The sequence below is a fragment of the Hypanus sabinus genome, chromosome 5 (genome assembly GCF_030144855.1).
Source record: "Hypanus sabinus isolate sHypSab1 chromosome 5, sHypSab1.hap1, whole genome shotgun sequence".
Classification (NCBI taxonomy): domain Eukaryota; kingdom Metazoa; phylum Chordata; class Chondrichthyes; order Myliobatiformes; family Dasyatidae; genus Hypanus; species Hypanus sabinus.
Genome location: NC_082710.1, coordinates 13420423 through 13434153, shown reverse-complemented (window position 1 = coordinate 13434153; position 13731 = coordinate 13420423). Strand labels below are relative to the sequence as shown.

At 41.4% G+C, this 13731-nt stretch overlaps 1 protein-coding gene across 6 annotated transcripts in view; it reads right to left on the bottom strand.

Moving 5' to 3' along the window:
• Positions 1-2293: 2293 nt before the first annotated feature.
• LOC132393931 (xanthine dehydrogenase/oxidase-like) overlaps positions 2294-13731 on the bottom strand; it is a 143258-nt gene continuing 131820 nt past the window's right edge. For all 6 annotated transcript variants that reach the window (XM_059969390.1, XM_059969389.1, XM_059969393.1 and 3 more), the window contains 3 exons: positions 12955-13102; positions 7011-7191; positions 2294-6073 (listed from right to left, as the gene is read on the bottom strand). In XM_059969390.1, coding sequence (XP_059825373.1) covers positions 6006-6073; positions 7011-7191; positions 12955-13102 — 397 coding nt within the window. In that variant the 3' untranslated portion in view covers positions 2294-6005. The remainder of the gene's footprint in view (positions 6074-7010; positions 7192-12954; positions 13103-13731) is intronic.

Below are 13731 nucleotides of genomic sequence, written 5' to 3'. Positions count from 1 at the left end.
AATCATTGATATGTAGCATGAAAAGAAGCGGTCTCCAATCGCCAAGGAAGACCACACAGGCAGCCAACCAGAAAAGGATCCTTTTATTCCCGCTCACTGCCTCCTACCAATCAGCCAATGCTCTAACCATGCCAGTAATTTTCCTGTAAGACCATGGGCTCTTAACTTGGTAAGCAGCCTCATGTGTAGCACCCTGTCAAAGGCCTTCTGAAAACACAAGTGTACAACATCCACTGTATCCCCTTTATCTATCCTACTTGTAATCTCCTCAAAAAATTCCAACAGGTTTGTTGGGCAAGGTAATCCCTTAAGGAAACCGTGCTGACTTTGTCCTATCTTGCCCTGTGTCACCAAGTACTCCATAACCTCATCCTTAACAACTGACTCCAAAAACTGAAGTCAGGCTAACTGGTCTATAATTCCCTTTCTGCTGCCCTCTTCCTTTCTTAAAGAGTGGAGTGATATTTGCAATTTTCCAGTCCTCTGGAACCATGCCAGAGTCCAATGATTCTTGAAAGATCATTACTTATCTCTACCACTATGTGTTTCAGAACCCTAGGGTGCTGTTCCTCTGGTCCAGGTGTCTAACGAACCTTTAGGTCTTTCAGCTTTTTGTACTCCTTTTCCCTTTTAATAGTAACTACACTCACTTCTCTTCCCTCACACCCTTCAACACCTGGCACACTGCTAGTGTCTTCCACAGTGAAGACTGATGCAAAACACTCATTTAATTCATCTGCCATCTCCATGTCCCCAGTTATTATTTCTCTGGCCTCATTTTCTAGTAGTCAGCCAGCACAACCTAAGGATGTGCTGGGTGCAGCCTGCAAGAGTCACTACACATTCAGACATAAACATCATGCCCATAATGCTCAGCAAAACAACACAGAACACAAACAACACAGCAAAACAAGCTCCGTTCCATACTCTCATCAACCTTGCACATACATACAAGTTCTCTAACGGACTATACCATTTGCTCACTTGGTGTCTTAGTGGCAGATTCAGCTCTTTCACAACCTACAGTGAAAAAAGCCCCTGCCGTCATCTCTCCCATTGACCCTTATGGTACCAAATACCGTAGCCTCCTGTTCTGATCTTTATAGGACATTGATCTTGTAAGCCTTTTCTGACTATCTATTTGTTGCTCAATAGAAACCTCTATCTGCAGCGATCAATGACAAGAACATGTGCATTCAAAGGTTCTATTATTATCAATGTATGCAGTACACAACTCAGATTCGTCTTCTCCAGTTAGCAACAAAACAAAGTTTAAAACTTGACAACAAAGCTATCTATTCCATCATCTAAATCATTGGTATATCATTTAAAGGAAAACATCAAACAAAATCCACCCTGCACAAAAAAACTTACAAACTGCCCCAAATTTAAATCATAACAGCAACAAGAACATCAACCCTCTCCCCAACAGAAATTGCGAGAACATCAAACCCCAGCCCTCACCCATACACTCACAATCACGCCAAATTTAAATCGCGCAGCAGCAGCAAGCGCCTCAACCCCAACCCCATGCAGAAAAACAAATTGGGCAAATTGTGAGGACATCAAACCCCAATCCTCCCATTTCTACAACCCCCCCCCCCCCCCCGCCACTGGCAGAAAAAAAATCATGGCAAAATTAAATTGCTCAGATGGCAACAAGAAAGTAGAATATAAAAGACATAAAACCAAAAAAGTGCATCATGATTAAATATTTTGGTCCCATCACTATGCTTTGTGAGGGGGCTGACATTGACCCATTTCTTCAAGGAAAACCATTTTTATTTTTAACTAACCGGTCACCCACCTGCAGGAAACATAACAATAAGATTGAAAGAGCACTAAGAAAATTTACAAGAATGCTGCTGGGTCTTGAGGATCTTAGTTATAGGGAAAAGCTGATGGTTCAGTAAGAAAATCTCTTGGGGAATAACTGGACTGATGAAATATTTAAATATCAGTTTTACCACCCTCTGTCTAAAGAAATTCCTGCACATTTCCATTCTAAAGGGACACACTTCTATTCTGAGGCTGTGCTCTCTCGTCCTAAACTCCCCAATATAGAAAACATCCCCTCCATGTCCATTCTGTCTAGGCCTTTCAAATTTCAAAAGGGTTAACAAGAATGCACTTGAACCTACTCACTAAAAAGGAAAGGTAATTCTTAGTTACACCAGAAATTCCCTAACCTTTCCACACTATGTCAAGCTTGATTTACATTTCTGAAGCTTGCCTTGACTCTCATGTGCAGTTTTTATACTGGAGCACTTTAAGAAGAAACAGTTGGTAAGCATTTTTGTTTAATTGTTTAATATCATTTGATTACATTTCATTAGTTCCATTTTATTTGATATATCAAAATATCAAAATCTGGAAAAAAAAATGTCAAAGTGGTCTTTCTAGTGCAATATTTCCAGATGAGCTTTGCTGAAACATTCTTATGTCAATTGCACTTTGCACTCTGAGGGAGGAATCTTGTTGAGTATTGCACGTTGATATTGGGTAAAAACCTATGCATTTTATCAGTGAGCTAGTGATAATTATTATTTCATAATCCAGTTTATTAAATCAACAGCAATTTTTGTTGAGGTCAAAAACATGTACATTAGTGTAAACCCAAGAACAGGGGTGTCAAACTCATTTTAGGTCATGGGCCGGATTGGGCAAAATGCAGCTTCATGCGGGCCGGATCAGTTGGGCGCGTGTGAACGCAGCTTTCATTGCCTCCATTTTTTTCAGCCTGTTCTTTCATGTGTCTCAGTCTCTGCTATAACTACAAAGTGTTTCACTTCACAAATTCCGTTTCCTATGAAGAAGACTGCTGAGCAAGCATTATTTTTATGATTGGTATTAACTTACAATCATAGGCTTCATATTGCCGGGCCATTAATAATGAAAATAATAGATCTATCTAAAATGATCTCGCGGGCCGGATATAATTGTACGCTGGGCCGGATATGGCCTGCGGGCCTTGAGTTTGACACCTATGCCCAAGAGTCTGCAGATGCTAGACATCCAGAGCAACACACACAAAATGTTGCCTGACCTGGTGAGTTCCTGAAGCATTTTGTGTTACATTTAGAATACAAGGCAGATTCTGGTTAGACTAAAAAGCCATTATAAATAAAATAAAATGTGTATCAAAAAGAAAACCTGTTAAACCTATAATTGGTGTGTTTTGAGGTTGATACCCAGAGTTCAGCCAAGTCTGAGGGCAAAACTGAAGGTTGAAGTTCAGAGCTCAGTGAGTCTGGAGGTTAAAGACCGAAGTCTCTGGAACTGCCTGTCCGGAGGCCCGAGCCCCGATGTCTACGACTCTGCGGCCTAGAACTGTCCTTATGTTGGAGGCCTGTGTGTACAAGTGTATGGGGAGGAAAGGTGGAAAGGGGGTTTTCTTTGCTGTCCCTGTTTTGTTTCTGTTGCTGCTTGTGTTGTTCTGCTGAACATTGTGGGTATGTTATTTTGGCACCAGAATCTGTGGGGACATTTGCGGGCTGCCCCCAGCACATCCTTGGGTGTGTGGTTGTTAACACAAATGATGCATTTCAGTGTATGTTTCCATGTACACATGAATTACAAGTAACTCACTCAGGCTTGGATCTTATATGGAACCTTAGCTAGGATGAGATCTGAAACAACAAATGCATTTTTTCAAGGATAAGGCAGAGGTACGAGTGTACAATGAGCTACCAGTGGAAGTGGTGGATACAAGATCAATTGTAAAATTGAAGTGGTTTGGATGGGAGTATTATGGAGGGCTATGGTCCAGGTGCTGTTTCTGTGCTGAGATGCTCTGTGACTCTAAACTGGATAAATGTGACACAATAGAGCAGTGCACAGAGATTTCACCAGCAAACAGGTTCTACTAGGACAGCAAGTCTTCATGTACTATAATCTCCAACTTCAGCCACAGTAGTATGTGAATAGTACTTGGACTATTCCTCTTCCCACCCCTGCCTCTTGCAAAAATGCTATCCCCTTCTCACAATTCCTCCGTCTCTGCTGCATCTGCTCTCAGGATGAGGCTTCTCATTCCAGGACGAAGGAGATGTCTTCCTTTTTTAAACAAAGGGGCTTCCCTTCTTCCACCATCAACTCTGCTCTCAAACGCATCTCTCCCATTTCCCGCACATCTGCCCTCACCCCATCTGCCTACCACCCCACTCGGGATAGAGTACCCCTTGTCCTCACCTACCACCCCACCAGCCTCCAGGTCCAACGTATAATTCTTCATAACTTCCGCCACCTCCAAAGGGATCCCACTACCAAGCATATCTTACCCTCCCCCTCCTTTCTGCTTTCCGCAGGGATCGCTCCCTACACGACTCCCTTGTCCACTCGCCCCCCCCCCCATCCCTTCCCACTGATCTCCCTCCTGGCAATTATCCTTGTAAGCAGAACAAGTGCTACACCTGCCCTTACACTTCCCTCACCACCATTCAAGGCCCCAGACAGTCCTTCCAGGTGAGGTGACACTTCACCTGTGAGTCGGCTGGTGTGCTATACTGTGTCCGGTGCTCCCGGTGTGGCCTTTTATATATTGGTGAGACCGAATGCAGACTGGGAGACCTTTTTGCTGAACACCTACACTCAGTCCGCCAGAGAAAATACGATCTCCCAGTGGCCACACATTTTAATTCCACGTCCCATTCCCATTCTGATATGTCTATCCATGGCCTCCTCTACTGTCAAAATGAATCCAAACTCAGATTGGAGGAACAACACCTTATATACTGGCTGGGTAGCCTCCAACCTGATGGCATGAACATTGACTTCTCTAACTTCCGTTAATGTCCCTCCTCCCCTTCTTACCCCATCCCTGACATATTTAGTTGTTTGCCTGATCTCCATCTCCTTCTGGTGCTTCCCCCCCCCCCTTCTTTCTCCTGAGGCCTCCCGTCCCATGATCCTTTTCCTTCTCCAGCTTTGTATCACTTTTGCCAATCACCTTTCCAGCTCTTAGCTTCATCCCACCCCCTCCGGTCTTCTCCTATCATTTTGCATTTCCCCCTCCCCCCACTACTTTCAAATCTCTTACTATCTTTCCTTTCAGTTAGTCCTGATGAAGGATCTCGGCCCGAAACGTCGACAGTGCTTCTCCTTATAGATGCTGCCTGGCCTGCTGTGTTCCACCAGCATTTTGTGTGTGTTGCCACAGTAGTATAGTGGTTTGTGTAATCGCTCTACAACATCAGTGATCAGAAGAACAAGGATCAATTTCCGCCACTGTCTATAAGGAGTTCTCCCCGTGACTGTGAGGGTTTCCTCCGTTACTCCAATTTCTTCCCTTATTCTGAAGATGGGTTAGTGAATTGTGGGCATGTTTTGTTGAGACCAGAAGCATGACAACATTTGTGGGCTGAGCTCGGCACATCCTCAGACTGTGTTGGCCATTGACGCAAACAACATATTTCACTACATCCTTCACAGAACATGTAACAAATAAAACTAATCTTTATCTTTAAATTTAATTATCCATTTGAGGTAAAGAATCTGGTTTGATCTTTAACTCTACACCTCATCAGAAATATGGTAAGTTTGCTTTATAAAAATATTTGCTCTAAACCAGGGATTCCTGACCTGGGGTCCACAGACCCCTCAGTTACTGGTGGGGGTCCATGGCATAAAAAAAGGTTGGGAACTCCTGCTGTAAACAAATGCAATCCAAATTAAAAATAACATGTATATCAATTTTATATTCACTGGCTGAAAGATGTACTGCAAATTGCTAAGTTGATTTGCTTCAGTTTTTAGTAATAGCATATGCATTATGGAAAACTAACTGCTTAGCATTATTTCATCATGAAATCCTGTATCTTCTCCCCACTGGACTTATCTGAAAGCTTTTCATTAGATTTAAAGAGAGGATTGCTGTAAGTTTAAACAATGAAGTACAAGACTGTAAGGATATAGTGGTGATACTGCAAAACACTGTGCTGAAGATTAAGACAAAAATGTCATGTTATTAGCATTGTTCAGCAGAGTAGCAGAATGAAGTGTGGCTTTCAAATTGAAAAATTTCTGTAGTCCACGAGGCAGTTTGTCTGGATTACTTCCACGGTTGCAGGCCCATCTGCAGAGAAAAGCCAGAACATTAAGCATTTTGATAAAAAATTAGGATTTTTGTCAAAAGAACCATTTTAATTAATATGCAACTTAAATAATTTTTTCCTCCAGAACTTTTGTTGTCATGCTTAATTTTTTCTATTCTTTACAATTAAAGTACTTCGAAGAATCTAGAAAATGTTCATACTATGCTAATTTGGAAACAAGGAAAGGGCTGTGGTTTAATAATGTTCAAAAGTTGTTTCAGTTTTATTCCTTCAGAGTATTTGCTTCATGCACTTGTTTAAAGCCATGTGGAGATAGATTTCAAAGGTCTCCAATCTTCTACAATAAGTTGAAGTAGTTTTTCCATCACCTTTAGAAGAGTGTCCTCTGTCAAAAGAATGACGACTCACCCATGGTGTTTAAGAGAAAAGAGTGGGTGATTGGGGAGAAGGGGAAGGGAGTTGTGGAGAGGGAGATCATGTGAGGAGGACCTTCCCTCTACCTTTTGAACAGGATCATACCCAGTGTCCTCAGTTGTTGATCCATCCATCCACCAATGGGAACAACTGCTGTCTCTTCATCCCATTAAAATGAGCTGTGATCTTGTGCACCTACATCGAATCTCCTCTCAACTTCTTGAGCTCCAATTGTCTAGTCTAATCTTACAGCAGAAATTCCCCCATCCCTGGAATCACTCCAGAAAATCCTCTCTGCATCCTCTCCAGTAGTGATGCATCCTCCCTGAAGTGCGGTGACCAAAGGAGGAATGAATCCTACAGGTAGAGAATATATCCAGTTCAGAATAAATCTGATCAACACATTTATTTTTGGAGTCACACAAGCCGTGATACTCCACTTGGCTTTTTACTTAGTGTAGTGTTGAACTGTTTGAAGTAAATAGATCATTAAAGTAAACAGGATCAGAAATCCTGAGCATTACACCCAGAGATCATACTCACTTAGTGGAAAGTATGTATTCTGTCCAATATCTTCACGTGCAGACTCAATAGCACGTTTCACAGCAAATAGTGTTGCACAGGACATACACTGGGGAGGTTCACCGCTGGCCTTCGAACGGAGCACACCCATGGGGTTGGGAGCATTCTTCAGCAGCTCGATGTTGAAATTGACAGGAATGCTCTACCAAACCAGATAGAACAGACAGACAGTTTCAATAAAGCATCCTCAGTGTTTTGCAAATGTATTCATACTCTTCAGATTCTGAATAGCTTTAGTATGCATTTGTCTTCACATCAGTGAATTCTAGTTCTGGAATGACAGCTTCCAGAACAGTGAAATGTAGGGAACACACACAAAATGCTAGTGGAACACAGCAGGCCAGGCAGCATCTATAGGAAGAAGCGCTATCGATGTTTCGGGCCAAGACCCTTCGTCAGGACTAACTGAAAGGAAAGATAGTAAGGGATTTGAAAGTAGGAGGGGGAGGGAGAAATGCGAAATGATAGGAGAAGACCAGAGGGGTAGGGTGAAGCTGAGAGCCGGAAAGGTGATTGGCAAAAAGGATACAGAGAGCTGGACAAGGGAAAGAATCATGGGACGGGAGGCCGAGGGAGAAAGAAAGGGGGAGGGGAGCACCAGAGGGAGATGGAGTACAGGCAGAGTGATGGGCAGAGAGAGAGAAAAAAAGGAGGGGGAAAAAGACACTAAATATATCAGGGATGGGGTAAGAAGGGGAGGAGGGGCATTAACGGAAGTTAGAAAAGTCAATGTTCATGCCATCAGGTTGGAGGCTACCTAGCCAGTATATAAGGTGTTGTTCCTCCAAACTGAATGTGGTTTTATCTTGACAGTAGAGGAGGCCACCCCCTCCGGTCTTCTCCTATCATTTTGCATTTCCCCCTCCCCCTCCTACTTTGAAATCTCTTACTATCTTAACTTTCAGTTAGTCCTGACGAAGGGTGTCGGCCCGAAACGTCAACAGTGCTTTTCCCTATAGATGCTGCCTGGCCTGCTGTATTCCACCAGCATTTTGAGTGTGTTGCTTGAATTCCCAGCATCTGCAGATTTCCTCGTGTTTGCTAGTGAAATGTAGGGCATGCTTTTCCAATTAAAATTCATTTAAACACATTTTACAGAAATTTAAAGATAAACACCTTAAAGATTAGTTTTATTTGTTACATGTACATCGGAACATTGAACAAAATATATCATTTGCATCAATGACCAACATAGCCAGAGGATGTGCTGGGGGCAGTCTGCAGGTGTTACCATGCCTTTGGTGTTAACGTAGCATGCCACAAGTTACTAACTCTAATTTGTATGATTTTTGGGAATGTGGAAGAAAACTAGAGTACCAGGAGGAAACCCACGTGATCATGGAGAGAACGTACAAATTCCTTACAAACAGCGGGAAGAGTCGAATCCCAATCAGTGATCGCTGGCACTGTAAAGCGCTAGCCGCTGTGCTACTACACCACCCTCAGGCTTTGGCTGATGTCTTGGTACACACCAGTTTTTATAAAACAAATCACCTGTTATTTTGAACACCAACTCCCAGTTTGCTCCTACAATGTCAACCACTTTGCTCCCAACTTTAAATCATTTGTTGAGTGACTGTCAGCACCACGTTTGGACTACTTCTAATCCATCCAACCTATCAGATTCACCCCAACATAACATGGAATTAATTATCCGGTGTTTAACTAAACCCTTAATTGCTGATTTTGGTTTTTAAATATCTCCTTCATAGAGCAGTGACATTATAGTTTATACCTCACTTCCCCTTCCTGAATTTACCACAGAATCTGGGAATAAGGAATTACCTGTGTGGGATAAAAGTGAACAAGTTTTGAATGGATTAATCTGTAAATAATCAAAACAGTCAATTTTAACACAGCAAAAAAAAATCTGTATTTTTATTATTTTAGATGTCTCCAATCTCTGACAGGCATTCTAGTCAGACATGATTTATTGAAAGGCATCACAAAATGTTGGAGGAACTCAGCAGATTAGGCAGCATCTATGGAGGGGAATAAACAGACAATGATTTTATGGAGACCCTTCATCAGGACTGAAAGGCAGTTAAATTAAGTTTTGTTTATTTATTGAGATATAAATGGAACAGAGCCTCCTGGCCCTTTGTGCCACACCGCCCAGCAACCCCTGATTTAACCCTAGCCTAATCATAGGACAATTTACAATGACTAAATAACCTACCAGCTGGTATGCCTTTGGACTGTGAGAGGAAACAGGAGCACCTGGATGAATCCCACATGGTCACTGGGAGAATGTACAAACTCCTTACAGACAGTGGCAGGAATTGAGCCTGGGTCTCTGGCACTGTAAAGTGCTGTGCTAACCATTATGCTACAATGCCACTTATTCAATGTAAACAAACTCAATGAACTATTCAACGCAAAGTACAACATACTAGTTTTAATATATCCTGAAGGATTAGCTGGAAACCTGCATGAACTAACCACTGAAGCAGATGCATACTGAAAGGCATCAAATAAATGGTTACACAGGTTGGTCAAGGAGGGCATCCGAATATTGGATGTATGTAAATGGTGAACACAAGAGATTCTGCAGATGCTGGAAATCTTGAGAAACACACAAAAATGTGGGAGGAACAGCATGTCAGGCCGCATTTATGGAGGGGACAGAAATCTTTCAATCAGGATTTAATCAAAATTCCATTTAAATTGTCTCACTCAAGAGATGGCCCAGAAAGATTTAAAATCTGGCTGCCTGAATACATAAACCATAAGACTAGGAGCAGAATTAGGCCATTCAGCCACTCAATCAAGGTTGATTTATTATCCCTCTCAACCCCATTCTCCTGTTTTCTCCCATTAGCTGTTTATGTCCTTACTAATCAAGGACCTATCAATCTTCGTTTTAAATATACCCAATGCCTTGGCCTCTGCAGCCATCTGTGGCAATGAATTCCATAGCTTCACCACTCTCTGGCTAAAGAATTTCTTCCTCATCTCTGTCCTAAAGGGACTCCTTCGATTCTGAGGCAGTTCCTTCTGGCCATAGACTCCCCCAATATTGGAAACATCCCCCCAAAGTCCACTCCATCTTGGCCTTTCACTATTTGATAGGTTTCAATGAGATCTCCCCTCGTTCTTCTAAACTCCAGTAAGTACAGGCCCAGAGCAATTAAACGCTCCTCATACATTAACCTATTCATTCTCAGGGTCACACTTGTGATCCTTCTCTGGACCCTCCCCAATGGCAGCACATTTTTTCATGGATACAGGGCCCAAAATTGCTCACAATACTCCAAACGCCTTATAAAGCCTCAGTATTACATCCTTGCCTTTACGTTCTAGTTCTCATGAAGTCATAGAACATTACTCCTAGTTTGTGCTGAGTTATTTATCCGCCTAGTCCCATCAACATGCACCTGGACCATAGCCCTCCATATTCCTCTCATCCATGCACTTATCCAAACTTCTCTGAAATGTTGAACTCGAACCCACATCCACCATTTCCACTGGCAGCTCAATCCATACTCTCACACCAAGTGAAAAAATTACCCTTCATGTTCTCTTTCATCATTTCACCTTTAATCTACAACCTATAGTTCTAGTACCTCCCAACCTCAGTAAAAAAAAGCCTGCTTGCATTTACCCTTATCTATACCCCTCATAATTTTGTGCACTGCAATCAAATCTCCCCTCAGACTTCTTCCTATGGAATAACCTATTCAACCTTTCCCTATAACATTTGCCAGAAAACAACTTATCCCAATTCACAATTGCCAGATTGTTTCTGATAACATTTCTCCAATTTAGAATCTCAATCTGAGGACCAGGCCTATCCTTCTCCATAATTATCTTGAAACTACTGGCATTATGATCACTAGATGCAAAGTGTTCCCCTACATAACTTCAGTCTCTAATAGGAGATCTAGTATTGCATGGTCTCTAGTTGGGACCTCTGAATTGATTAAGGAAAATTTCCTCTTGAAATAAATGCTTTTCATAATGGATCTATTTCTAATATTTATAGTTATGTTGTTGGTAATGAGAAACAATCTGTTAGATAAAATTAAAAACTTCTGAGAACAAGACCTACAGATTTCAATTGATGAGGATACTTGGAATGAATATTTTAAACTTGTTCACACCTCTTCATTATGTGCGCATCACTCTCTTTTACAACTTAAAGCGGTTCATAAAGCCTATATGACTAAAGATAAGTTCTCTCGTTTTTACTCAGATTTTTCTCCTTACTGCAATAGGTGTAATGTCGAAGAGGCCTCTCTAAATTATATATTTTGGTCCTGCCCGCGGCTTGATAAATTTTGGAAAGAAGTATTTCAAACTTTCTCGGAGCTTTTTAAAGTAAATTTTAAACCCAACCCTCTGACTGCCTTGTTTGGCATTGTTGGAGGAAATGATTTTACTCTTAAGCTGAATGATTTGCATACTTTGGCTTTTATTTCTCTTTTAGCCAGTGTTTTGTTTCTTAAATGGAAATATGCCACTCCGCCAACTCATGCCCATTGGTTGATTGATGTTATGTCATGTTAGAGAAAATTAGGTGTTCTATTTCTGTACCTAGACAAGATTTTTTCACATTATGGGGACCTTTTTGGAACTACTTTCACAATCTTTAACTTGTTCAGCAATGATGATGGCTATTGTATGTTGGAACTTACGACTATGTTCAGGATTTTTTTTCTTTCCTTTTAACCAAACTGCTGTTTTTTTAAGGCAACACGAGTGAATCTGCAGATGCTGGAAATAAATAAAAACACAAAATGCCGGCAGAACTCAGCAGGCCAGACAGCATCTATGGGAAGAGGTAGTGACGACATTTCGGGCCGAAACGTCGTCACTACCTCCTCCCATAGATGCTGTCTGGCCTGCTGAGTTCTGCCGGCATATTGTGTTTTTGTTAGCTGTTTCTTTCTTCTTTTTTTTGTTATGGGGTTTTCATTTTGTTTTAGATTAGAATAAAATATACCTTTTCAATATCATGTTTAATTTACTATACATAGATATGTGGCATTTCAACTTAGTTTCTGTTCTCATAATATCATTATGTATTTGTATTAATTTATGCAAGTAATCAATAAAAATATTGAAAAAGAAATAAATGCTAACATTACATTTGCCTTCTTCACTACTAACTCAACCTGCAAGTGAAAATTTTACAGAATCCTGCACTAGGACTCCTAAATCCCTTTGTACCTCCGATTTCCAAATTCACTCCCTGCTTAGAAAGTAAGATAAATAATGCATAGGACATAGAATATAGAAATGGATAGCACAGCCCACGATGTTGTGTCAACCTTATAATCTACTCTGAGACCAATCTACATAATCCTCCATTTTTCTTTCATTCATATGCCAATCTAAGAGTTTAAATGCCCCCAATGTAGCTGCCTCTACCACCATCCATGGCAAGGTGTTCCATGCACCCACCACTCTGTGTGTAAGAAACTTAATAGGATATTTCTTCTCTAGGACCAGAGGACACAGCATCATAATAGAGGGATGTCCATTTAGAACAGAAATGAGGAGGATTTTCTTTGTCAGAGGTTAGTGAATCTGTGCAATTCGCTGCCACAAATGGCTGTGGAAGCCAAATCATTGAGAAAATTTAAAGCAGAGGTTGATAGGTTCTCAATGAGTCGGGGCGTGCAAGGTTATAGGGAGAAGGCAGGAGCATAGGGTTGGGAGGGATAATAAAACCATGATTGAATCGCTGGTCAGAATTGATGGGCCAAATGGCCTAATTCTGCTCCTATGTCTTATGGTTAGTTCACGGCAGGAGTCTTTCTCTATTAAATATGTTAATGGAATAAAGAGTTTACTTTTTGTCTTGGATATCCCTGAAAAGAAAGGAGTATTCAAAAGTGGCAGAGTCTGGATTGAATCTTTTACAACTTAAAATAAACTTTACTGTCAACTCTAAACTTACCTTGCTGAATGGTGGTTTGTAGTCCCACGTCCCTGCGTTCAGTACAGCCCCAGTCTTAGGATCATAGATCATCTTCTCAGTCAGCCAATATCCCATGCCCATGACAAAAGCACCTTCCACTTGTCCAATATCAACATCAGGATTTAAACTGCAAATGACAAAGGGAATCAAGATGAAAGGAACAATGAAAGGAGATTATATACCTCAGAGCAGCCATGGGGAGGCATTACACTAATGACCCAGGTTCAATTCCTGCCATTGTCTACAAGGAGATTGGACGTTTTCCCTGTGACCGTGTGGATTTCCTTTGGGTGCTCCAGTTTCCACCTGCATTCCAAAGATGTATGGGTTAGTAGGTTAGTTGGTCACATTGGTGTAATTGTGTGGCATGGACTCGTTGGATCAGAAGGGCCTGGTACTGAGTGAAAAAAATGAACTCAGCACATCATGCATATCTATCCCGGGTTACTTAACTCACTCCTGTCACAGAACTTGGCATTTGGGCTCTCACGACTAGATTGTGTAACAGTTTCTTCCCCCAAGCTATCTGACTCCTCAATACCCAGAGCCTGGACTGACACCTTACTGCCCCATTGTTCTGTTTATTATTTATTGTAATGCCTGCACTGTTTTGTGCACTTTATGCAGTCCTGGGTAGGTCTGAGGTCTAGTGTTTTTTTTCTGTGTTTTTTTTTTCACATAGTTCAGTCTAGCTTTTGTACAGTGTCATGTAACACCATGGTCCTGAAAAAGCATCCTCATTTTTACTATGTATTG